This window comes from Anabas testudineus, chromosome 2 (genome assembly GCF_900324465.2).
Source record: "Anabas testudineus chromosome 2, fAnaTes1.2, whole genome shotgun sequence".
In the NCBI taxonomy this organism is placed as follows: Eukaryota; Metazoa; Chordata; class Actinopteri; order Anabantiformes; family Anabantidae; genus Anabas; species Anabas testudineus.
Window position 1 is genome coordinate 32,281,545 of NC_046611.1, and position 26,466 is coordinate 32,308,010.

Sequence of the window (26,466 nt, forward strand, 5' to 3'; positions counted from 1 at the left end):
TGCTACAGTTATGTCACTTTACCATAGAAAAGCTTTAAAGTAGAATCAAAAGAAAACTGATTTTTGCCAATATATCCTTTCTATTTACATGTATTTGTATTAATGGATATATACAGTAAATAAAAATATAGTAATGGAAAACAGTTTAAATGAGCTCCCTACCTTTAGATATGGTTTTACATTTGTGAAACTCTGCCTGTGCCTGAAGCTGTAAAATAAAAACATTTTCAGCTGGCAACTATGCATTTTTTAATTAAATGAAAAGATTGGAAATGGGAGCAAAAACATAGTGGAGCTATACTACAATTACTGCAGACATTTTAAACGTTGGCTTTTAGTTATAATTATAAACCACAAAGTAATTCTCTCTGCTCTTTAGTGTATTAGCCCACATGCTGTGTTACTTCTTTTCGCTGATAAATGCTAACAGCTTTAATAAAGTCTTCAAGTTAACTGAAAGAAATCTAATATTCTTTCATAATAGAGTGCCTGTGGAGGTAAGTTTATAATGCTATGGCATCCTGTATGCTCTCAGGAGAAATACTGATAAAGAAAACCTTTATTTATGCTGAAGCCTCCACACTGGATGTGTCAGATTGTCTTCTTCAGATAAGAGATAATTGTACCATAGAAACCAGTAATTATTGGCAGTTATGTGTACAGTGCTAACTGTCAAGACTCAAGTTTTACTTTATAGTTAAACAGTTTTCTGTCAAAGTATATGTAAAGTATCTGAAATCAATACAAATTCATATCTTAAGGAAAGATCTACTTTATTTGACATCACTTCTATGACATTGTGTCATGTTCCTCTAATGATACCATATACTGGTGGAATGCAGACATTTTACAAAAGTAACACATATACTTGTCAGTTTAGTAGGTATGTCTAACAAAACTAATGTAGCACTTTTTTCAGCGTGGACATGTTTGTAAAAAAAATAGTACACACACATACACAAAGGTTATAATGCCGTGTAAAGGACTATAATCTTTTCTTCTATTTCTTTCACTTCACTCAGGCTCTGTGCTCTCCATCTGTCTGTCTCTCTGAATGAGGACAGATAGTTTATGTATATATGGCTGTTCCATTAAACCATGCTTCACACTTCAAGAACAGCATGACACAGTTGATCTACAGCAGTATAAGCATACTTTACTTCTGGGTTACTCTGGTACAGTTCTATCTATCAAGTGGCCACAGTCAGCTTGTTTCCTTTGTTTCTCTGACGCACTTTATTCTTTACTTTTCATTTTCTTCTGGAAATTTCTTGGTGTAGTGTACCTAATAAACTGGCAACTGCATGTATGTTGAAGCACAAAGAACTTGGCTTGGTAAAGTTAAGTTAATACTGCACCAACAAAGACTATGACTGTCATGTGCTAATCTCACACCTAAAAAAGGCAATAAGATAATCTTGCATGGCATCTGAAGCAAATACACAGGACATACGCTTGCCACACACCTTACATCTCTCATATTCATGGCCATAGCTAATTTAGTTTGCAAGGCCTACAAGGTGAGCAGGAAACGGAACACATAGCAGGCACATAAATGCTCCACACTTTCCAAATTCAAAGCCTACTAATCCTGTTTACTGGAAAAGCAAGACAGTCATTCTCTCACAAAACTGATTATGTGCCATTTGCTTGTCTTAATCAGGCCTAGGGCAGGCCTATGTGTATGACACAATAATGAAATAAAAAAATCAGCGTTAAGTTCACTTTGCCTCAGACTTCATGGGTGCGGTGTCAATATATCGCTGAGCTCCAGCAGCTTTTGGATGCAGCACGATTGCATCGTCCTCTCTTGACTGTTGCTTTGCAAAATTCACAAACACCTACAAGGAAGTGAAACCATCCAAATTAAATGTTTGTTTGAGGCAGCAGTATAATAAGTAAAAAAAACACAAGGTTGTAAACATTTATGTCATGTCCATTTCCACTGGAAGATTTCTGCTACTTTGCCTGCACCTTTGAGGGAGTTATGATTTTCATGTCCATGGTAGGGCCAAAGCCGCAGGAGGAATAAAGTAAATGTTGTAAAAATGTTGCACGGTATTAACCAAGTCAGCAACATTTAGTGCCGCAAGCCCCGACCCTGTAGTTCCTGGATCTTCAAGAAGTACTACCCCCATGACACGGACATTTATGGGGGGCAGAACTTTGACCCCAGACTTAGACTTAGACCATGGTTCATTCAGATCCTCAAACACTCCTGCAGTGCAAATGGGTCTGTTGTGTATCACTCTACATATTTACCTGGTCAAGAGTGGTCTGTGACACTGAGTAGTCTTCTATGTTGAGCTTGTCTTTGTTAGCTATGACCATTTGAAAGATCCTAGCCAGGGAGGAAGAGGAGATCTTGTACTGAAGAGTATTGTAGTGTTTCTCTCTCTGGATGCAGCCAGGGAAGGTGCTCTCCATGAAGGCTTCAGCAGGGTTCAGATCTGGGCTGCAACCAGGCTTAGCTGCCCTGATCTTCATGGTCACTACATAGCCATCACCAAATCTATGTGATGTAAGGTAAACAAAAATAAAGGTAAGCACATTCATAGAGTACTAAGTGGAGTTCGGATTAATTGTTCCAATCATATGATGTAAATATCATATATTGATTACGACCAACTTGTATTTGAGATGCTGAATGGTTCCCAAACACTTGAAGGATCCATTAACCATAATAGCTAAGCGGGTGCACAGTGCCTCACATTCTTCCATACTGTAATGATAAAATCATAAGAGTGGTGGAATAGGTATTTAGATCATTTACTTTAGTTAAAGTAGCAACGCAGCAATATAAAAATACTCAAGAATATAAAAAATTACAATAAATAAATCAATAAAAACATGCTAAAGTGAAAGTATAACTAGTTACTGTAAGGATACTCAAAGTATTAAAGTAAATATTGTTTGTGACTGCTAAATATCTTCACTAGTATATGACATTATAATATTGTTAGCATTTCTGGTGGAGCTGGAGAAAGTGAAGCTAGTTTGAGCAAACTAGATTAGTTTAGTGATTCGGAGTAACAAAAAAAAATGAAAAGGGTTGTGAGATGAATAAATGAATAAAAATTAATATTTCTTACAAGCATATAAAATGTTTTAATGCTAAATGTTAATCGGAAAACTAACTCAAGCTGTCAAATAAATGTATATATATCTATGTGTATATGTCTAAATCTTATTAGTTACTCTCCGGCACTGGCTTACATACACACATTATATATACTGTATAGATAGATGGATAGATTATCTTACTTTATTAGGTAGCTTACCTGTGAGAGGTGAGGACCACAGCTCGTCTGTCCTGAATAACATTCATAATTGAGTTCCAGAGGAAGCGTCTGGAGAGAGGGTCCATACCTGTAGTGGGCTCATCCTAATGTACCCAGAAATAAAACTCAATTACACACACACACACCTAGCATCTTGTCTAATGGTGCTCATGTGTTATCCTCACCAGCAGCACCAGAGCAGGGCAGCCTATCATGGCAATGGCTGTGGAAAGTTTCCTCCTGTTACCTCCACTGTAAGTGCCAGCACTTAGACCAGCATACTCTGACAGACCCAGCTTCTGGATGGCCCACTCTGCCACCTGTGCACCAGGACAAACTTCAGTTCACAAAGCTGTTCACTTGCAACAGTAATAAAATTTGGAACATTTGTAGATTTTGATACAGGGCACACCATTTATCATTTAACGAGAGTGCCAGACACACTTTAAGTGATTTATTTCCTGGTAAATGCTCCATCTCACCCTGCTGATCTCAGTCTCAGGGACTCCACGAAGGCGAGCGTAAAGTTGTAGATGTTCTCTACCTGTCAGCAGCTCATCTATGGCATCAAACTGTGGGCAGTACCCCATGTTCTGGTGGACGTCCAGGATGTTGGTTAAAATACTGCAAACAAGCAAACCATGAGCAGGAGTTCTGTTTGGTTGACTAATTACCACCACAGGTGCTTATTATAGTTATAATAACATTGCTTTATGAACCTGTGGCCAACAACCGAGGCCTCCCCTGATGTGACGCCAATGTCTCCTGTCAACATCTTAAAAGTGGTAGTCTTGCCGGCTCCATTTACCCCCAGGAGACCGAAGCACTGCCAAGGCAGCAGGACAAAAAAAACATGATAGATGAATAATAATATGAGCCGAATATTCCCTCTGTGCAGTAAAGTGCTGTAAATCATTTGAGCTGCACAAACCTCTCCAGGTGACACTCCAACACAGATTCGGTCCACTGCAGGGATGATTGTTCCTTTGTATGTCTGACAAAGCAAGATGAGAACAACGTGCATTTTTTTGTCCATGTTTGATCATGTTTCAAAAAGGTAAGGGACTCACCTTGGACAAGTCTATTATACGTAAAATGTCGGTTGTTTTTTCACTCTGGTAGATTTGCATTCTTTCATCTGCTACATCTACATCTTCGTCCAAAACAGAAGACTTTGGACATTGTGATACCCTGCCAAAGGAAAAGTCAGCAAATCATATTTTAGGTGGCATCATGTGGGATGAATCTGCATTTCTCTGGGTGTTATACATTTCACAAGACACATCCAGTAAAGTTGTCAACCTAATTCAACCTCTGTTACACTTACCAGTGATCCAGGAAGAAGCCATACTGGAAGAGAATGTTCAGGATGAAATAGATGAATCCCTCAACAGCCATGCAGAACAGGTTCTTCCCAATAAAGTCCCAGTCATAGGGATCTGGACTGTAGTCCTCCCCTGAAGAATATAATACAATGTGAACATAGCACACATGTCAATGACAACTGAAACACTGAACATTTCAAAATTGGCAACTGCTTTTCTTCAACATTTTACATTTGCCCTTTATCAGATGTTTTCTGGTACATCACTAGAAGAGAAGGATTTGTGTTCCAGATCTGAGTTTGCTTATAGGACTTTGCAGTACAGTATATATGTCTGTGCATGTATTGTTGTTACCAAAGCGAGTGTAGATGTCAGTGAGAGCCTGGTTCATGGCCATGTCTATGAGACCTCGGCCCAGGCAGTAATGAGGGAAGATGAGCAGCACAGTCTTTAGCAGCTGGTTAAATTTGTACAAAGCCTGAAAAAAAAAATTGAAAATATGTGAATGAGAGCAAAGTTGACGATGGACAGAAGATGGAACTGAGAGAAAGGAGAACACTGGTCTCACTGTGGTTCCCTCAAATAGATCCAGGATAAAGGTGATGGCGCTGCTGTTGATGCCAATGAAGAGGTTGATGCAAGACAGTGAAACATAGGCTGTGCTGGGGACGCTGAATATGCAGGACATAGGATACATCATGGGTGTCACGGACCAGCTGAGAAAAGGGGATGAGACACTGATTTTATATGTTAAATACATTTAGTGTTTCCAAAACCATTTGCGGCCCCTGTCTGCTAATGCACTTATTAAATCCACCTTAGTACAGAATGCTGACAATAAATGAGAGACGTGGACTGTGCGCAAGTTGCTGGAATGAAGGATTTTAGACAATTTCAATCCCTTTATTTTAAAGACTACTGCAAATGTTAATTGGTATTGTGAATAAATCATGTTGTACTGTTTATTAAATATTTATACAATATAGGAGCCAAAATGTATTAGTTTAACTTTAGAGAAGCAGGCACCACAGCATCATGAGGGAGCTGCATAACAGCAACAAGGCAATACAAAGGAGAAAAATAATGTATATAAATAATGTAGTGAATGTGCACTGGAAAATGGTAGAAATATACAGTAGAATATAAATCATGGAGAAAATGTAATTTTAACATCCATTATTTAGAAAAAAAAACACACAAAAAGTAAAAGCTTTAAAAGGCCTACCCATAAAGCATGAGCAGGGCAGTAAGAGGTTGGAGGTTGGTCGGTGAGGTGTAGCACTTCTTATCAAAAAACTTGAAAATTTCCACCACCATCAATGCACTGATTGAGTAATTCACCTGGAGAAAGTCACATACAGTAAATAGGATTCTTATGTTCTTATATTGTCTTGGATATTATCAGGAAGGCATTATTCCAGCAGGGTCACTGTACCATGTCCCAGAGGAAGTTGGCCAACCAGTAGACGAGTGGACTGACACCGCTGACAAACTGCAGGTGTTTGGCCTGGGTGACCCTCTCCTGGATGAGATAGAGAACGAAGCTGGCCGGCACAAAGGACATAGCGAAGATGACACAGATGGCCACCACTGCATCCACCGAGGTGGTCAAGCTGGAGAAACATTGGAGAAAAAACATCCCATTATTCAGCAGTGACATCTGTGACTGTGACTGCATGTGCGTCATACCTGTGTTCTACTTCCCTTTATTTTTACTTGTAAACACCAGGAAAAGTACCAGACCCTGAACTGTAATTAGAACAGGACTGTGTGGCTGCTGCTCACTCACACAGAGATCTCAGAGAGCTGTTCTCTGGTAAGGTTCAGAGGGTGGTTGATGGCAGTGATTCCATACTCGGCCAGGTTAGCTCCTTTGGGCAGGTTTGCACGCAGGATGGCGTTGTTGGCCACGTTCATAAAAGACACCATAGCATGCCAGCCCTTATTGTTGTACCACACCTGTGGATAGAACAGTGACTTTGAGCACTGCTGATTTACAGTGTCAATAACAGCAGCACAATGCATGCTGCTGCAGGTTTCATGTGGCTGGGGACACTGACCTTGACGTTATTTTCAGTCTCCATGTACCTGAGGAACTCCCCGATGTCTGACAGTGTTTGTTTGGAGTATTTCCCCTGTTGTCAAAAAAAATGTGCATGCCCATCAGAAAAGAAATCACAGAAGAGCAAACACACAGACACAAACATGTAGCAAACACAAAGTGTTGAGTTTCAAAGACAAACCCCAGTAACATTGAGCAGTTGTCCCAGCTGTGCTGCTACACGCCAGATGGTTTCCGGCTGCAGCTCCAAAACAGGAAGCTGTCCTCCCACTGATATACCTCCATACCTGGACACCACAGAGAAAAGTCTGCTGTTATCTGCAGCTAATAACTGCAGACTACTCTGCATATATATATATATATATATATATATATATATATATATATATATATATATATATATATATATATATATATAATTACAACCACTGGAGGGAGGACTACACCACTACATAAGCAGACCTATCTACACATTATGTATCCCTATATTTAAATGTAGCCTTATGGTGAGGCAGCTGGACACAAATGTTCAATTACCTTTGTTCGTTCACCCAATATTTGCTCTTCAAGCTAGAAAAGGATCATACACACACATACACACACATTACATAGTTGTTTTTTGTCATATTTGAATACATTTCATTTACAAAATACTGAACTGCTATGTTTCTGTTGCTATGTTTTCAATGTGAAGAGTTTTAATTTAATAGTGCTTTATATGTTTTGGTACACAACTCTATCTTTGTGACTGGAGATTCTAACATATACGTGGGAATATTTACACATTTCAAAGGAATAAAGTTTAGATTAATATGGATCAGTCAGAATCTGCAGTAAATTCAAAAATGTTCAAGAAATTGATCTTTTCTCAGTTTCCATACAGTTTTTGCCTTTGGGACGAGCTAGAAACTTGTTTACACCTGGTTCTGATGAGGCTGGGGTAGGTCTTCACCAAGTAGTCAGAGATGTTCCTGCCTGTTAGGTCCATTAAAACATCACCTGTCGACTGGATCCTCTGATGCACAAAAGAACACACAGATGCATGTTTTATTTAAGATACTGAATAGGCTGTGTTGAAGGTTCAGCCACTTACCTGAGGAGGTGACAGGCCTCCAGCTCCCTCAGGGCACACAGGCAGCATGGTGAGTTTCTTGGCTGTGCTGCACTGACAGTCTGGAGACGGTCTGAGGGAGTTCCACTCTGGACCAGCCAGCATGTCCTCCAGATCAGGGTTATCCAGGTGTATCTCCCACTCTGTGGTGATGTTGTTACAGGGGAAATCTCTACCAGTGGAAGAAGGTGAGTCAAGTGAAACACCAACAAAGAGTGGTAGTGATAGAGTGGAATAATTCAGTGGAGTTTACTCACTCCAGTGGTTCATCCACCATGCAGCGAGTCCCAAAGCCAGGCTTGTCCAGAACCACCTCGCTAAGGTAACTCATCTGAGCATCCGTTGGACGCTCATTACTGTAATGGACAAAATGATCAATACATCAGATCAACACACCAGAAAATGTCCCCTTTAATCCAAAACCACTGAATGGTATTAGGAAATCAAAAAACCTATAATGCTCACCTGAAGAATGTGTACTGTCGCCCATACATCCAGGGAGTGAGGGTCAGACTTGGATACTCTCCAAAAGGTGGAACAATCAGAGTGAACATCAGCGCCAGGAAAACAAAACTGCCTGGCAGCAGAATCTGCCACAAACAGAGACAGGACAGGGATTTAAAAAGTAGACACAAAAACTGTCAAGTGCTGCCCTGTATGTGACAAAATGTGCAGACAGTTTCAGTCAGACGGACTTTAGACTGCACAAAAAAAAAATTGAACAATACTTTAAATTCTAGACTGGAGGACTGTATTGGACATAATGATTGTAATATGGTCACCTCAGCAAAGAAGTCTTTGTAGGAGCGGGTGGTGTGATGCAACCTCTTGATGAGCAGAGCGAAGAATTGTTTGATGGTTAGACACAGGCCTCTGACTTGGTAGGATCCCCTGCCTGCACTCCCTTCTTGTCCAGTGCACGGGCCCTGGCCATTGGTGTGCACAGCCGCATCCAGCTCTAGATGAAAGGGCTCGAGTCAGACTTCAAGGCCTCATTTATACAGATGATATCTGCTACAGTAGAGGCCAGCCAGCAAGCGAAGCACATCTAGTCTTCAGTCACTGACCAAAAAAAATGGCAGCCTATGCACTGACCAGCTCTGCTCTACCTATAAACGCAAGCAAATGTCACGCTACTCAGTTTTAGTTATACATTTTATTTAACAAGTTTGACCTTTCAATACATACACTAAATGACACGAAATTCACATATAGGCAGCATCTGTGGCCAGTTATAAGCTGAAAGCTGCCATCACCTTCCACTGGCTCCATGTCAACTGCCACTCTGCTGAATCCACAGAGACTAGTGCAAGAAATCTGCTGCAATGATATGTTGTCTGCGAGGGTCAGAGAGCGGGACACAAAGGATACAGCTCACATGATGGATGGTAAATGGTGAGATCACGGCTCAAATCAAGAGGAAGAGGAAAAAAATGCTACAAAGATACTGTGTTTGTATGTTCTTTTTTACCTTGTATACCTTTCCGGTTCATTGCCTTCCCATCAGCAGTGACCTTTAGGAAGATCTGCGAAATAACAGTCAGGATCCAAGATTAACAGAGGCTCTTTATAAAATGTGACTGATTGCCTCAATGAAAGTGTTTTTCATGCTGCATATCAAAGTGCTGTTTATCAGTGAAAATGAAATCATTAGTAAGAGACCTCCACAGAGGCCAGTCTATGTCAGTTTGATGTATTGTTTAATTTTTTTGAGCCACTGGACTTGAAAAGCAATTCACTATGATTGTTAGTTAACTGCTGCTATTTACATATTTTGCAATGAACCCACACACCTCTTCCAGCGACGTGTCAGACACACCAAAGCTGCTCAGGCCAATGTCCACCAGGGTTTCCTCCAGCTCCCTGAAGAGACTGGCGTAGGCCCTGGGCTGGAAGTTACGGTTTGGAAGCAGGTAAGTCAACTCCTGACCAATGGCCTCGATCAAACGAGCCTGCGGCACGTGATGATGGACAAGAGCTGTGATGTTTTCCATGTTACCTGGAGATGATTGGAGGAAGGTAGTTTTGCCTGTGTATTCAATATGTTGCTGTTAATTTTGATTCATCATTTTACAATGATGATGAATGAAAATTTAACAAGGCAGTATACATACATGAGAGCAGTTTAATAAGGAACATCATGTTAATTATTGAATGGTTAATGAATAGTTGAGTAGCAGTAGAATCCAGGATGGTAGAGTAAATAATGACAAGTTAGTACAACTACTTTCTTCATACGCCACTCCTGATTAAATCCCAAATGAGCTGCTGAGCTGCACAAACAAGTAACAACTTTTTTTACTTGATCACACAAGAAAAAACACAATTGTCTAAAACTATTTCAGTCACCACACACACCGCATATATTCACACAGATGACATATTCCGCAGTAGTGGAAAAAGTGCATCGAAATAGTACAAATCCATCAAAACTGTACTTAAGTGTGTACCTAAGTACAGTTATTAAGTAAATGTACTTGGTTAGTCCCCACCACTGATACTTTGTAGAAATGGAAGTGCAGACACCTTAAAAATGAATGTAATAAGCACAGAATGTAAGGAGTAAATATGACTTACTGGAAAGGCAATAGTCTACATCTCACAAGGCTACATCTCATTCTCTAGCAAAAATTCATCTCATCATAAAGCAAAAATAATAAATAATTGTCTAATAAAAGTAGAAAAGAATAGGGAACTGTTACATTGAATTTATTAGTAGTCCCATAACAGGAAATGTAACATCAGCCACTCAGAGGTAAATTAGGAATGAGTCCTGAAGAAAGTGGTAGTTACTCTGCTCCACAACTATATTTATTAACACTGTATGTTTAAATCTGCAACAACTCACTTATTAAAGACTCTTCCCATGTCTTTCTTTTTATGTGCTTTAACTTAACAGAGCACGCAGTAGTTAGAGGGACTAGAGTCACACAGTACAGGGTGTTTCTAGATGTGTTGACAGCAGGTTCAGTAAGTGGACAAACTACAATCCAATGTAAATCCACTATTCCTTAACATGAACAAGAGATTATGTTTTGTTGTATGGATGGTTTTGAAGATGAATAGACTAAAAATAAACTTGGCATTTCATGACCTCTGAGATAATGCAGCAGTGGAACCACCTTACCGTCCATCTGTCGGTCTGGAGCCTGACTCTCCTCCTGGTTCACTTTAAACTTGGAGCATTTTGAGCATTTACAGGCGCAGTCCTTTGTACAGTCGCAGCTGGTCTGGAGTAAAAAATGTTACAACCATTATTGGCTCTTCTTTTCTCCTCAGATATGAAACAACATATTATTCTTAATATTATTTTCAAAACTACCAGTCTGTGAAATGTTAACCCAAATATACAGACACAGGCTAATGTGCACTGCTCACCTTGGGACCGCTGTGTTTCATGCGGCGTACGAGAGTAAGGTAGAAGCCAGCACCAAAACAGTTTTTGAGGAAGATGGGGGAACCACAGCAGTAGAGGCGGCCCTGTGAGATGATAGCCACCCGGTCACTCAGTAAGTCGGCCTCATCCATGTGGTGGGTGGACATGATCACTGTACGCCCTGCAAAGTGAGATGATAGAGGTAAAGGAGGGGAATGGCACATGGAAAGATGTTTGGTATTTTGTATTTAGGAAAGTGAGGCAGAAAAAATGCATTGTTAATATAAAGACTGTGTTAGAATATGTGGCAAACTACTAGTATTTGACATTATTACTTTGCTTTGAATTTTAAGACAAAGCCATACAGTATATTCATATAAATTCATATTTTCCCAGCAGAACTCTCAATATAATACTGTTGCCCCACTGCAAAAGAAGGTAATGAATCAGAAGAAACTAGTTCCATAGTACAGTTCACAAATCCATAGCTTAAAGCAGATATCATGTAAGCTGGAAAGGAGGTGGCATTCCATTAATTTAGATTAATTTTGCCCAGCCTGGAAAGACAGTTTCATAATATATAACCCTCAGCAGCAATGACTTCATGAATTTCTTTACTAATAAAATCATAACTATTAGAGAAAAACTTGATCAGACCCTTCCTGCAAACGACATAGATGAACTTGCATGTACATCAGTCAATATCAGTTATTATATTCATCTAAACCATCAACATGCCCATCCTGACTAGACTGCTCGAAGATGTTTTAAAGCAGAGGTGTAATTATATTTGTTCCGCGAGATCATATCAAATGTGTATTAGAGCTGGCCCCCCAGTTTAGAGCACACACACCGCTAACACTACAAATCCCAGAATGCTTTGTTAGTGCGGTGGCTCGTCAGTCGAGACCGCCAGGCGCCCCCTCCTTTTCAGTTTAAAATCATTAGCATCCACGCAACCAGTCACATCGGACAAACTTAATCCACCCCTCCCCAAAACGTGCACGGTTGGCTAAAAAAACTCAGTGTACTCTGCGTCGCGTTTTTAAGCCCAGAAATGCAGATTTGAACTGCTCAGTAATCCGTTTGTGGTTGACGTGGAAAGCCAGAAACCAACCTCCTAATGGAGCTGATTGAACTCCAGTTTAGTAACATGCATTTAACAAAGTCAAAGTGTGACTTGAGCACTCCTCTTTTCTGTCTCCCTCTCTCTTTGCTCTTCTGCAGGTATCCTTGGACCTGGAGCTGAATAGCAGAGTCCAGTTACTGGTCCTACCAACCTGCCCAGTGTTTTTACTGCTTTTTGTTGTTGTTTTTTTATTGTCTGCTTTTCTCTCTCCTCTTACACTCAACCCAACCGGTCAAGGCAGATGGCCACCCACCCTGAGCCTGGTTCTGCTGGAGGTTTCTTTCTAAAGGTTTCTACTAAAGGGAGTTTTTCCTCTCCACTGTTGCCTAGTGCTTGCTCAAGTGGGGTTGTTGGTCTTAAACCTTAAACACTGTAATGTACCCTGAAATTACATCTGTTTTGATTTTGTGCTATACAAATAAAATTTAAATTAATTTAATTTAATGTACAACACTATAGTTAAGAATAGTCCTGCTGCCTCTCGGAGCATTGAAGATCCAACACAGGACCCGATAGACTAGACGAACCTGTCTGGCTCTACCCTCTTTATTTCATGCAATGTAGTAGCCACAGCGGTCAGTGTTACCTGCACGGTATTTTAGCAGCAGGTCCCAAATGGAACGCCTGGAGTAGGGGTCCACCCCTGAAGTGGGCTCATCCAGGATCACCACCTTAGCCCCACCGACAAATGCCACAGCGACTGACAGCTTCCTCTGCATGCCGCCTGGATTAGTAAATTGGGGGGGGGGGGTGAAATTGGGAGGACCACCACAAATTTTTAACCACTGGACTTAAAACATTTTAGTCAGTCACAATGAGGAGTGTGTACAGTGTCTGTACTCATCACATGACTTTTCCTGTTTCATCTGATATTAGTTTGGAGTGTAGAGCATAAGGCAAGGCAATTAGACCACTAGATCCCCTAGATCACTTAGAGTCTTTCAGGGTCCTGCATTATGTGTGTATACCTACTCTTAGGGTAATTCATTACAGACCCTTCCTATGAGAATGGTGGAGGTTAGGCCAAAATCAACAGAGATCTTACAATATTAGATTTAAAGTAGACGGCCACCTCAATGTACCTTGAGGCAGCTGTTGTTATGAAAATAAAAATCTCAAATGTAGTCCAAATAATGATGCGTGGTGGTTAAGGCCATGATAAAGGACTAGGTTTCAGGGAAAAAATCAAGTGTATAGCTGTGTGAGTATGTCTAGGTGTATTACTACACTTGAACATCCAGACCTGAGAGGTTTTGGATCAGTTCGTCTCTCTTGTGAGGTAGACCCAAATCCTGCAGCATGTTCTCCACTTCCTCCTCAGCCTCAGCGATCGGACGACCTTTCAGCAGCGAGTAGAACAGGATATGCTCTGCTACACTCATACTGACCAGAGAAAGAGGACAAAGCAGTCTGTTAGAGTCTATCAGAATTATAACACTGTACATGCTATACACTAGTAGTTTGATGAACATTCACTTTTGTGACTTCTTATTTATGTATTTTTGAGCCTCTTTAAAGGAATGCTTGAATTAATGTGAGACGGTACTGTACTGCTGAAAAAGGATGTTGTGTTGAGGGCACATTCCCAGAGAAAGACGGATGGTATCCATGTCTGTGCGAATGTCTTTGCCATAAATGGTGGCTGTCCCTGATGTGGGAGGGAACATACCAGTCAAGATAGACCTGGGCGAACAAGACAAAAAGCATTTGTCATAATTTTATACAGGTTCAATTGTAATGATAATAGTGAGCTTATGTTTGTATGTACAGGATGTGTGTGACATACATGGTGGTGGTCTTCCCAGCCCCATTGTGACCCAGAAAAGCAGTAATCTGGCTTTCATAAAAACTAATGCTTAGGCCATCCACAGCCGGTCTGGAGCAACTGCTGAACACTTTAACCAGGTTCTGGATGCAAACACCTTTCACCAGGTCAGCTGGCTCTGCCTCAAAGAAAGACTCACCTGCACACAGCAAGCACAGTATATACAGTGCAACACCTAAAGGAACTAATTAAACACTTTATTAGTTTCATTAGGGGTGCTTGAGACAATACCTGATGTGTAAATATCTTATCTCTGCAAGTTTGTAGATTTTGCCAAAACAACAAATTTGCATGAGGGTTGAGTAATTTCAAGGGCAACTGTATTATTTCCTTTTTCGGATCAGGATTTAATCTCAATTCAATTCAATTCAGTTTTATTTGTATAGCGCCAATTCACAACAGAAGTTATCTCAAGGCACTTTACAGTGTAAGGTTTAGGACCTTACAGAGAATAATTATACAAACAATGATATAGAAAACCCAACAATCCCATTTGAGCAAGCTTTAGGCAACAGTGGAGAGGAAAAACTCCCTTTAGAGGAAGAAACCTCCAGCAGAACCAGGCTCATAGTGGGCGGCCATCTGCCTCGACTGGTTGGGGTGAGTGGAAAGAGAAGAGAGAAAAGAACAGCAGGCAATAAAGACAACAACAAGCATCAAGAACATTGAGCAGGTCAACTGGATTTTGGAGATGTACAGCTCCAGGCCGAGGATACCTGCAGAAAAGTACAGAGAGAGGGAGACAGAGAGAAGGAAACACAACTAAAAGAGAGAGAAGACACAAGGGTAATGACATGAAATGGTGGCATTTGCATTGATATAGGAGAAAAGAGAGAGGAGAGGAGCTCAGTTTGTCAGTAGAGTTCCCCCAGCAGACTAACCTATATCAGCATAACTAAGAGATGGTTCAGAGTCACCTGATCCATCTCTAACTATAAGATTTATAAAAAGGAAAGATTTAAGTCTAGTCTTAAATGTGGGGAGGGCGTCTGCCTCCTGAACCTGAACTGGGAGCTGGTTCCATAGGAGAGGGGCTTGATAGCTAAAGGCTCTGCCTCCCATTCTACATTTGGAAACTCGAGGAACCACAAGGAAACCTGCAGCCTGAGAACGGAGAGTTCTGCTTGGAAGATAAGGAACTATGAGGTCTTTAAGATAAGATGGAGCCTGATTAATAAGGGATTTATAAGTGAGAAGAAGAATTTTAAATTCAATTCTGGATTTAACAGGGAGCCAATGGAGAGAAGCTAACGTAGGAGAAATATGATCTCCTATGTCCTGTCCCAAAGTGATGCTGAAAAACTAGTCCATGCATTTGTTACTTCCAGACTGGACTATTGTAATTCATTATTAATAGGATGTCCCAATAACTCATTAAAAAGCCTCCAGTTAATGCAAAATGCTGCGGCCAGAGTTCTGACTGGAATTAGTAAGAGAGATCATATTTCTCCTATGTTAGCTTCTCTCCATTGGCTCCCTGTAAAATCCAGAATTGAATTTAAGACCGCATAGTTCCCTATCTTCCCAGCAGAACTCTCTGTTCTCAGGCTGCAGATTTACTTGTGGTTCCTAGAGTTTCCAAATGTAGAATGGGAGGCAGAGCCTTTAGCTATCAAGCCCCTATTATTATTGATTATAAACAATAATAACACGTAATGCAGCCTTTATACCATCCTTCTCCTGGTTCTCCTTGCCCTTAGCCTCAGCATGCTGATCTGGGTGTTCACATGAGTTGATCTTCTCCACAGTCTCAGCTTTCTCCTGGTTTTTTCCATGATTCTGTATTTCCTCTTCCTCTTTTTTTTGTCGCTCTCCTTTCTCATTGTTTGCCAGGTTATCAAAGCCCTTTTTATCCAACTCAAGTTTGTTATTGCCTTTGAGAAAAAAAACACAATGCAAAACATGTTAAACACACATTAGATACATTAATTTCCTCCTCATAAACCTCAACGTAAATGGCCGTAAATAGATGAGATTACTTGAAGCTGGAGCCACAGTGTTAAGCCAGTAACAAGGCAGGAGGGGGAAGTAAAACGGTCGGCCAATTCCATACTGTCCTGTGATGGAAATAAAAAAAATCATACCTAAACTACAGTAAATATATAAAGACAAACTATACAATACTGTGTCTCAGAAACAATCTGTATCTGTTGCTGAACTCCTAATTCCACTCTAACGCACTCACCAGGGAAGACATTATCCAGGTACCAGGCCAGAACAGCATACAGCAGGGTGTCCAGGCCCATCATGCAGATAGAGGTGAGGAAGGAGAACTCATCCCCCTCTAGAGGGCTGGTCTGGATGTTGTTCCACTGTAGACCCAGACCCTGTTCTTCATATCGAGACAGGTACTCTGTCCCAAAGCCAAATGCCACTTGAGACAGCAGACTCTAAGTGAAGACTCAAGTTTAAGTACACATATATGCATATGTATATATATTTAGGGTATATATAAGGATTAGGATCGGGCATTAAGGTGTGATAGTTAGGGTTAGGTTACGGGAGCTAGGGAGTGCATTTTAATGGAGAATTCTAACAAGGATTTTAACAATTTAAAACGTTTGTGTGTGCTTGAAAGTTGTTTCAAGCGCCTTTGTATATTGTTTGTCTTTCATTCTCAAGTCATGTTACACCCACCACAAGTATCTTCATGTCTTTGGTGATGAGGTCTTGCCAGGCAAAGCAGAAGATGTGTGGGAGGTAAAGGGTGAAGTAAACAATGCCGCAGCAGGCTGCTGCCAGGTTGGCCTGGTTAAAGAAGACACTGAGGAGGAAGCATTGCATGATGGTAGCCGTAGTGAAGGTGAGCAGAAAGAGGAAAAGGATGATTGGATTGCTGTAGTTGAGTACCCTCCCTCCCTGCACGGCAGAGAAAAACACATGCTCTTAGACTGTCAGTAACAACATACTAAATAACTGCATATAGATTAAAACTAAAGGAAAGCTGCATTTATATAAAAAAGGATTATGCTGTTATCAATGTGATATATATGGTATTGTCTTAATATTCTAAAGTATTTGTTTTGTATCATCGTGTGACAATACAGAATGTTTTATGTGGGTGAGCTTAGGTTAAACATTGTGCTATGCCAAGCGTCCACTAGAGGACAGCACAGCCCATCTTACTGATGAGATGATTTTTAGAAGGCACAAAAGTTAATCATTGTTGATCAGCTCATTCCTAAAGTCTCCAGCATACTTCCCATGATGTCATGGTATTAAAGGCTCTTGTATTAATGATTAATCACTTAGTGTGTCACTATCATTAATTACCTAATCAGATAACAGTTCACAGAAAACTGAGACTGATCTGTCTATCCAGACCAGTTAATCATGATCAGAAACACAGTGAACTTAATATCACAGGTGAATTTATTGGATTATAAAACAGCAACTGCTTTTATAAATTTGTTAGATTTTTCCATACCATAATGATGATAGTGAGGAGAGCAGTGCTAGTGCCCATCATGATGAAGCTATCAATAAACCAGGTAGACCAGATGACGCCGTTGGTGACCCCCATGACCTTTAGGCTCTCTTTCAAACGAAGTTCCTTTTCCAGAACGATACTTTTGACTGTCATGGACACAGAGTAGACCCAGGCCAGTACCATGAAGATAGGGAAACAGCGATTCAGTGTCAGCATGAAGCTGGAGGGAGGAGTGAGAGAGGAAATAAGATGGAGAAGAATGTAAAGACTGCTTGCCAGAATTGTGTGATTCTCACCATCTGTCTAGGCTTACTACCAAAAAAAGACTGTAAATATAAATCATGGCTATACATTAAACTCTAAAGCTTAAGGATCAGTGAACACTGCTACTGCTGTTTGATGTGGTTTGTTTAATGTACTAAAAAATGTTTTCCACTCACAGGTCATCCACATAACAAGGATATGGCATCTGCTGAAGGTAAACGCCCAGTGGCCACTGCTTTCCTGTCTGAGTCTTAATGATCGCATGCTCAATTATGTCCTGAAGGTAAGCAAAGCCGCCCCAAACATAGCGAAGGTCATCCATAGGATCTGCTCTGGGGCCAGGATCCCAATATCTGAGTAATACACACCTAGTGAGTCTATATATTTTTCATCATCATACTAAACTAATCATTTGCACTTTGACTTTTACCTGTCTTTGACCTTATTGGTCCGCTCCACTACATCAATATCCATACGAATCTTGAACTTGACATGAGGTGGGACATTGTTGGTCCAGGGATACATATTTACAAAGACAAGGCCTGCCCAGAACTTGCTGTCCTCCAACAGGTCCAAGGCTCGGTCAGTGACGGCGTCCTCATCAGGCAGCGGCACAAACTTGTTTAGGGTCACACACTGGGTGAGGGGGAGTGAGTAAGGGAGACAGTGGGAGGTTTTTTCAACTTCACCTTCAGAACTAATGGTCACTAGCAGCATTGACGAGAAACACATTTATACACATTTATCATAGCCAATTAGCACTAAATACAAAGTACAGAATATTAGGATGTATTTAGTTATGCAACTGATCAGGCACACTGACATTTTTAACCTGATGACCGTGCTAGATTGAAAAGTGGATGGATCAGCATCAACATTATAGCAACTCATCCACTAGAGAACATGAGTGTAGAAAATTTTGGCATTCCTTCTGATAGATGTCAAGATGTCATGAAAAATGTTGACCCCCCCTTCTGGGGCTACGTGAAAGGTCCAGGATTTCAAACGTCATCTGAATTCATCCTCTAGGGACCGTGAACGTTGGTACTTCATTCTGCCTCAGTGTGTCCTGTAGAAGTTTACTAGCTTATATCAACACTAGCAAGAGCAGTAGAGCAATGCTCATAAAAGTAAGTTTAAAGTGAAGTGTTTCTTACTCACAATTCATAGTCAGATAACCCCAGAATGCAGTAAATCCTTTGCTGAACAACAGGTCAGTATACTGTTTTTTAAAAACTGAAAATGGCCAGAGATGCCAGTGTTGGCTCAAATCACCATGACCCACTCTCTACCTTCACATTTGCAGTGGCTTTCTTTTTCATATAAAGAATTTATGATATAACCTTGATCCAAGAAGAAAGATAAACAGAAAAACAACTATTTGCCACCAAGATCTCATGCACACATGATGATTTAAATCTCAAAGGCTGCCCAGGCATTCACCTAGTAACACCACTGTGTGGTGTGATACACATGCATGCCACTAACATGCAGCCAACCAGCCATCAAGCCCACAGTCATTGTTGGCGCTTTAAAAAGGATGATGGATGAAGTGGCAGCTGTAACTAATTGGCCTCAATCGTTCCCACTCTCTCTGTCACGCTCAAGTGCTGTAAGCTTGAAGTTGGACAAAAACAAAACACACCAACCATCCACCCATCCATGCCCCAAGGTGTCCCCCATGTCACCCCCCAGGACGTTAGGCCTCTCATCCAGATTAGCCTACACATCAAAAAGGGTGATTTAAACTTTGTTTCAAATGCATTGGCCCACTTTAAATGTAGAGGACCCTCACAAGAGAAGGTATGTGATGTTTTTTTTAACCCTTCACTCCATCAGCAGTAAACAAAAGAGTCTTGACAGCTAGTTTGTTGCTCTGATGCTTGCCCACCTAGGTAGATTTCAATGTGTCTGGACGGGATGACCAACCCTAAAAGCCAAAGACAGCTTTTCTAAACAGTGCCATCATGTCAAGAGGGGAATGAGCACATTGCGTTTGGGCTTCAAGCAACTAGGGTATTCAACTAGTGAGAAGAGCTGCGCTTAACTGGATTATTCCATGAATAGTCCTAGAACTTGACACACAAGTTCAGTCAGTTTTGGCATAATGAAGAAAACACTAAACACTATTTCTCAAAGTCTCAGTAATGCCCACTCACCTCTCCATATTGGTTAAGCATTCGAATGACCCTGTCAGTGAGGTTGAAGATGTCTCGCCAGTCAAAATTGGGCATGCCATCAGGGCGGTCCTCCGGTGGGCCGTTGTGCAGGAAGTTGAGGAAGTGTTTGGCAGAGAATGGCGCCTCCTCTAGACTCCTGTCGATGAAATCCATCACTGATGGGTTACGTATGGTGTCCTGGAAAAAAGGAAAGGGGAATCATCTGTGTGTGTCCTGTTTTTTCCATTAAAAGAAATGTTTTTTTTTTTTTCAAGGAAGATGTTGCTGAGACACCAGTAGAGGTTTAGAGTTCAGGGGGGAAGCAAACAAGGACAAAAAAATTGACAGGTCTTGCAATGCAGTAGGCAAAGATAGATAGCATTTTAAAGAGACGGATAAATGGAAAAGGGGATGTTTGGTAAGATAAGGTCCTACAGTTTGTTCAAGCCAGGAACTTGGACAAAAGTCTGATAAAAAAGTATTACTGAGGAAAAGCTCAGCAACATCATTAATCATGTCATTCAAAGAGACAGTTGCTGGACATTGGATGTCTGCTGAACACAAAGGTAGATCCTGATCATATCTGCTGCACGTAGTAGGACTGATAAGTGCATGTATTTTGAAACCGCTCTTCCAATATTTGGTTTCATGTTAATTTCATTCACAACACAAATTGCGATCAGCACAGTTTGATAAAGCTACTTTATGTGTGTCCTCATTACTAAGGTTGTGCGACTGTACTCTTTATATGTCATTATTCACTAACAGCACAATAATGTCCTACCCGGATCATCTTGACTTGGACTCCATCTTGGAAAAAAGCCCAGATCTGAGGAGCAACTTCCTCCCAGGCCTTGCCCATCGTCCTCAGTCGCTCCAGCTCCTCAAATGTAGTGTTTGCCTACGGTGATGAGAATGTGTGTATGGATGTGTGTGCAAATAGTTGGTGTGTCGACATTGAAAGGACAGGAAACTATTATCAAGAATAAGCACGCACACACAGATTCTCACAAAAGCTTGTATCCTGATGTACAAAGTTTAGTAATATAGAAATGCATGAAAATACAAACATTTTGCACATTTGTAGACAAAATGTCCAATTTACATATGTACACACCATTCAGAAACTCAAATACACACACTCTCACCGTTCCTCCTAATCTCCCGCTACATACCATTCCCACATTAAACTCCCTGTGAAAACAGGCCCTCGCAAAGACAACACACACATTGTCACACAAAGAATTCCCGCGAGCCCTTTCAGATAACCAACAACATGTGCAACAAACACACTCAGTCAAATATTTACTGCATGCTTATCATTAAAACCCTCACTGTGTGTGAGTACTGTGCTTTTGTGTCAGGCAAATAACAAAACAAGGCTATTTCAGCATTCGGTCATGTGCAGTGGGGGATGAGAGCGTTCAAGAGTACACCCAATTAAACGCCTTCCTCTTGTGTGTGTCTGATTTTGGGCGACAATGGGGATAATGGAGGCCGCTGGTGACAACTGGCCTCAATTCATTCGGCCTGACCAGTGAATCTCAGTCAGGTTCCCACAAGTGAGAGCTTCCTCATTCCCTGGGGCAGTTTAAAATAGCAGGGAGAAAAAAAGAGAATGGTTGGGTTGGTAAAGGGGGAGGGGGTTCCTTAGGGTGATTTCTTCCGTGGGGGCAGTGAAAGGTACGTAGGGTGTCTTTGAATATAGATAAACACATACTAGAAAATGTAATGAGTGCACTGTGTTCCACACATAATAAAGTCATGAATGCCAGTGACTGGTTCCAACTTCCCTGCTCCTCTGTTTAAGTGTTGGATAACAGGACAAAGAAGAATTTGATGGATTAGATGTTTAAAACTCCTTGGGGATCTAACTATGCCAGCGCTCTGAGAATTTTACGAAAATAAAAATACAATGTTAATTGTCTAAATAGTATTACATGGATTTTAGGCATAATTGTCTTATCAGCTATTTTAGTCATTTTTATGGTAGGATGTTCAATATGGAAGCGGTGGATTGTTTAAGCACCTCACCTGTTAGCTATTTACAACTATTTAAGATAAAGAAGATAGAAAAGGAAAGAAATACAGAAAGTCTTTTTTTTCTGAGTTTTACCTTTCATCAATTCATCTGTTTTAAATTCACAAACTGACATTGCATGAAACTTCAGTGTGTATCTTTACAGTGATACCATGGAAATGCATATTTACCTTACAGTTTTTAAAACTTTTGAACAATTAAGGAGAAAAATGTAAAAATAGGTAGAATTCAGCAAAAATGATCTGTTAACTAAGGTAAATGTACTTTTATGTAAATGTATCCAGCAAACATCAGGATGCAGATAGATGACAGAGTACAGAGGAAGAAAGAGATGGTGTCGAGACCATGGCTTTGGTCTAGTAAAGAAATGGATTAACCCCTTGGTCATTAGTTACTTATTGTAATTAAAATCCCAGTCTAAGGAAGGAGGAAAACAGAAATTGGTAACGCTACACAACATGACTGAATGTATCTCTGTGTGCATGTGATCACACGTCTTTGAAGGCAGACTCGTGTTGCTTACATAACAGTGAAAAAGCGATGGTGCCACTATGCTGTGTGTTTGTCACCGTGCCGGATCAGCTTGTGTTGTCCCATTGTAACCAAGCCATCCATGACCGGTGCCCCCCTGAAAGGCTTTGACCGACACCTATCTACATCCAGATACAAAGGACTGGACCTGACATGAGGAAAGCTGATCCCTTTTAGAGAGACACTGCATTGTTCACTGCTGTGGGCTTGTCTGCTCTAAAGCACATAAAAGTTCTGGATGTCATGGAGTAATAGAAAAAATCTAAAGGTGGTGATATGAGAACAATTCTCCTTTACTTACTATATTTCTATAAACTTTCATTATGTCTCCATGTTTGATTTGCTGTAGACCCTACTTTTAAGAATCCTGCTAACGTCTACTGTCACTGGAAACTGTCACTATAATACAATTTAGCTAAATGCACTCAGTGCTGCTTACATTTCGAATGATCTTTCTGACAGCTAGAGAGTCGGGGGCATAGAGGATATGCCCCATCAGCATGGGCTTCACAGAGTTCCACACGATCCTGGTGGCAGGGTTGGACTCCAGGTCTCTCATTAGATCATTGCAGAAAAGAGCTGGAGGGAATACAGTAGGATTAGTATTTATCTGCATACAGTAATACACTTTCAATCTCGCCACGAGACATGTCAACTAGAAACTGGCAACAAAGGAAACAGGTAATCATCTGTTGTCTGCAGTGAAAAAGTATACAAAAACTCGAAACTCAAGTAAAAGTTCATGCGGTTGCCTAAGATGTTCTCCATTACTAAACAGGAAGACTTGCACTTTACAATAGTAGATATTCCAAAAAGTAGCAGTAAAGTGATTTTGTGGGTATCAATCGACCCAGTTACTGACAGAAAACAAACTAAATGTACTATTACAACATAACATGTTGATGAAGTTTTGTCCAGATTTGTTCACATTTATCTTTTTTTTTTTTTTCAGCTTATCCCACGATCAGTTTCAAAACAATGGAGCATGGTTCACATGTAGATTTGGCACTACTTTTACGCTAGGTCCTCTTCCGACATAACCCTTTGACAATTTTGTGCTGGTAGTGCTGGCAGTCGGAGAGCACTGGCTTGTTTTTGTGGACATTTTTGGGGTCCTGTGTCTTGTGCAGGGTCACTTCGAACTCCACATCACTTCATAAATCAAGTGTCTGCAGAAATGATCATGTCATGTTCAGGTCTTGTTCAGTTTAATTTATGAAAAGATTCAAGGAGAGAACCCCTTTAACGAGTAGCAATAAAAACAAATGTTGGACACCAGACAAATAAAGTAAAGGAAAAAAAATCCTATACTTTCCTTCTCTAGTGGAGTAAGTGAAGTAAAGTTGAGGTACTTGAAAAAACATAGTAAGTCATTATTGGCAGCCTAACATGCTAATATCTGTATGTGGTCTACTCACTGGTGCTGTTGTTGTATGAGTAGTGGCTGTGTGCCCTGCCGCTACTGATACCCAGGAAAGCTTTGTAGTTATTGTCCTCGTACCAGTTAAAGGAGGTGACCCGGGAAAAAGCCCCCTCAGTGTAGCCACATACCAGGCTGGATGCAGCAGCCATCACCTGCCTGAAGGACAGATTGCTCTGGAAGAGAGGAGTCACAACCTGCAGAAGCTCCCTGGAGCTTTTCCTCTGGAACAACTGCACAGAAGATAAGATAATACTGAGGGGGGTGGAAAGGGCTTAAGTAAGAACAAAGACAGAGAGTGAAACCCAATATAACAGATTTGTTATGGTAAACATACACTCAAGTTTTCAAGCATCAATATGGCCTTAGTACATGTCAATCATCAAGGAGAATCTAGTCTTTGTATTGATAGTAATGAATGGTATGGCACTATAGCAGTAAGAAAAGACAAGAAGAGTGGACATATGTGAGACACATGCAGATAAGAAACAACACAGAGGTATAAAGAAAATGTGAAATATATGTGAAATTTCTAGAAAACCTGTACACACCGGCTAGAAATGACATAAAATCCCCAGATTTTCTAATTACAAGAGTTTCCAATCTTTCTCTTTTTGTCCTCTTCCAAAGGGACACATGTGATTTTGCTTTGTAAAATATGTGGGGAATGACTGATCTGTCCTGTCTTTCAACGAGACAGGGACAACTGTCTCGCCAACAGGATGTCAGCTACACCAAATATACCATGGTAACATCCACAACAAACAACAAAGCTTTTTCATGTGTCTATGTGCATGCGATGTTTCAAACACAGGAGCACTTTGACTAACTCAGACAGAGCCCAGCACACATACATAATCACACACTAAACTGTAAAAGCAGTCAGAGCTGCTGCAGACCCTCATGTGTACCCACTGGACACAATTCATCTAGTCGTGACTGTTCTGAAAACTACACAAATATAACAAGCATAGTGGTACTGTCACATCAGATCATGCAGTCGCCTCCGAGCTTCCGTTAGTTTTCATTAACCTTCACATGTGGAGCTTTCACCTGTTTGTGGGATGTTCCCATAGTGATGCTCAATCTATTTCTGAGGCTAAATGAGCCTGTTCTGGATTTAGCCTTCCTCACACGCACTAAATGATGTCCCCCCCACAGTCTGTGTTTGTGTAAAAACTCAGGCAAGAGGAAGCAACAGTTTCCTGACGGCTAAAAATAGCAGGCTGTGAACTTCTGAATGGAGCTAGAGTGGGGCTGCGCAGGCCATGCCTTACCTCTCGCAGTTTGTCTGAGGCAGCAGAGGCTGCCTGTACCCAGAAGGGAATGTCAATGCCTTGAGAGTGATTGTCCAGAACAAGAGGAAGCTGGAGAGAAACACAAATGATTATTATGATTAATCATGATTATACTATTAGAGGTAGACTACCACTAAAATATACACATAATATATATATATATATATATATATATATATATATATATATATATATATATATATATATATATATATATATATATATATATATATATATATATATATATATATATATATATATATATATATAATATATATATGCTGTAATAAATATTGTGCTTCTTGACATTAACACTACACTTCCCATAAACCCAATTTCTTTTGACACAGAGTATGTTGTTAATGTTTCCCCCTTAGGTGTTTCTTTTTGTTTTAAAGACAAAGAAGGATAAGTGCTAGAAATCCGTTTCAAATATTGACTTTTGCTTTATAGTAAATGTTTGGATTTTTTAAAGCTGTTTATAAATGAAAACCCTGAATGATGAATTAAATAAAATGTGCACTGACATAAACATGTTTTAGTGGATTAAGGAGAAAAATGTGAATAGTTGTCCTGTTGTTTTTAATGGCATGTTACTATAAGTGTTTCCCTTGTATCTGTTGAGCGTTGCTTTCTCGTGAGGATCCTCTGCTGCTTTGCCCAGAAATCTTCCAGCCAGCTCACAACACAATAGCTTAAAGCATCAGGAAGCAGTAAGGCCAAGACACAGAACTGCCACAGAAGACATCCTTCCTCTGATATTTCTTTTTGTCTCACTGTGTGTGTGTGTGTGTGTGTGCGTGTGTGTGTGTGTGTGTGTGTGTGTGTGTGTGTGTGTGTGTGTGCGTGTGTGTGTGTGATGAGATCAGAATGTAAGAGAGAGAGAGAATGAGAGAGAGCGAGAGAGGTAGAGTGTGTGATCAGACTAAAACTGAAGCAGCTTTTGTTGCCGCCTGCCTTGTTGTGACCCATGTTTACTCCCAGTAACCTGTGATTAGTAAAGAGAGGAGTCTCCACACTAAGCTAATTACAGAAAGAGGCCATGTCTGTCTGTCTGCTTAGCTCATGGCTGTTTCACAATTTCAAGACGCACAGTGGCAGAGTCCGGGCATGGACTAAATTTAGTCTTTTATGCAATAAGGTCAGCCAAGCAGCAGCTAATCGAGGAAGAATTTTTAATAAGACTGAATTGTTTGATTTATCTCTAGTGTTCA

General features: G+C 40.5%; 1 protein-coding gene across 1 annotated transcript in view; it reads right to left on the reverse strand.

The window, feature by feature from the left end:
• Positions 1 to 789: 789 nt before the first annotated feature.
• The window catches only part of abca4a (ATP-binding cassette, sub-family A (ABC1), member 4a), a 29,733-nt gene continuing 4,056 nt past the window's right edge, over positions 790 to 26,466 (reverse strand). Inside the window, exons 7-49 of the mRNA XM_026364293.1 lie at positions 25,232 to 25,321; positions 23,953 to 24,187; positions 22,974 to 23,113; positions 20,747 to 20,863; positions 19,963 to 20,160; positions 18,234 to 18,439; positions 17,980 to 18,156; positions 17,537 to 17,759; positions 16,747 to 16,968; positions 16,295 to 16,499; positions 16,089 to 16,166; positions 15,780 to 15,983; positions 14,071 to 14,248; positions 13,836 to 13,967; positions 13,528 to 13,667; positions 12,871 to 13,008; positions 11,158 to 11,336; positions 10,907 to 11,009; positions 9,573 to 9,778; positions 9,251 to 9,305; positions 8,562 to 8,737; positions 8,245 to 8,369; positions 8,037 to 8,135; positions 7,762 to 7,951; positions 7,589 to 7,683; positions 7,206 to 7,238; positions 6,850 to 6,955; positions 6,667 to 6,741; positions 6,396 to 6,565; positions 6,042 to 6,219; positions 5,832 to 5,947; positions 5,175 to 5,322; positions 4,961 to 5,084; positions 4,609 to 4,738; positions 4,352 to 4,472; positions 4,213 to 4,275; positions 4,001 to 4,107; positions 3,764 to 3,905; positions 3,467 to 3,601; positions 3,282 to 3,385; positions 2,630 to 2,722; positions 2,263 to 2,512; positions 790 to 1,841 (exon numbers count right to left, since the gene is read on the reverse strand). Of these exons, the coding sequence (XP_026220078.1) occupies positions 1,722 to 1,841; positions 2,263 to 2,512; positions 2,630 to 2,722; positions 3,282 to 3,385; positions 3,467 to 3,601; positions 3,764 to 3,905; positions 4,001 to 4,107; positions 4,213 to 4,275; positions 4,352 to 4,472; positions 4,609 to 4,738; positions 4,961 to 5,084; positions 5,175 to 5,322; positions 5,832 to 5,947; positions 6,042 to 6,219; positions 6,396 to 6,565; positions 6,667 to 6,741; positions 6,850 to 6,955; positions 7,206 to 7,238; positions 7,589 to 7,683; positions 7,762 to 7,951; positions 8,037 to 8,135; positions 8,245 to 8,369; positions 8,562 to 8,737; positions 9,251 to 9,305; positions 9,573 to 9,778; positions 10,907 to 11,009; positions 11,158 to 11,336; positions 12,871 to 13,008; positions 13,528 to 13,667; positions 13,836 to 13,967; positions 14,071 to 14,248; positions 15,780 to 15,983; positions 16,089 to 16,166; positions 16,295 to 16,499; positions 16,747 to 16,968; positions 17,537 to 17,759; positions 17,980 to 18,156; positions 18,234 to 18,439; positions 19,963 to 20,160; positions 20,747 to 20,863; positions 22,974 to 23,113; positions 23,953 to 24,187; positions 25,232 to 25,321 (6,126 nt within the window). The 3' untranslated portion in view covers positions 790 to 1,721. The remainder of the gene's footprint in view (positions 1,842 to 2,262; positions 2,513 to 2,629; positions 2,723 to 3,281; positions 3,386 to 3,466; positions 3,602 to 3,763; positions 3,906 to 4,000; positions 4,108 to 4,212; positions 4,276 to 4,351; positions 4,473 to 4,608; positions 4,739 to 4,960; positions 5,085 to 5,174; positions 5,323 to 5,831; positions 5,948 to 6,041; positions 6,220 to 6,395; positions 6,566 to 6,666; positions 6,742 to 6,849; positions 6,956 to 7,205; positions 7,239 to 7,588; positions 7,684 to 7,761; positions 7,952 to 8,036; positions 8,136 to 8,244; positions 8,370 to 8,561; positions 8,738 to 9,250; positions 9,306 to 9,572; positions 9,779 to 10,906; positions 11,010 to 11,157; positions 11,337 to 12,870; positions 13,009 to 13,527; positions 13,668 to 13,835; positions 13,968 to 14,070; positions 14,249 to 15,779; positions 15,984 to 16,088; positions 16,167 to 16,294; positions 16,500 to 16,746; positions 16,969 to 17,536; positions 17,760 to 17,979; positions 18,157 to 18,233; positions 18,440 to 19,962; positions 20,161 to 20,746; positions 20,864 to 22,973; positions 23,114 to 23,952; positions 24,188 to 25,231; positions 25,322 to 26,466) is intronic.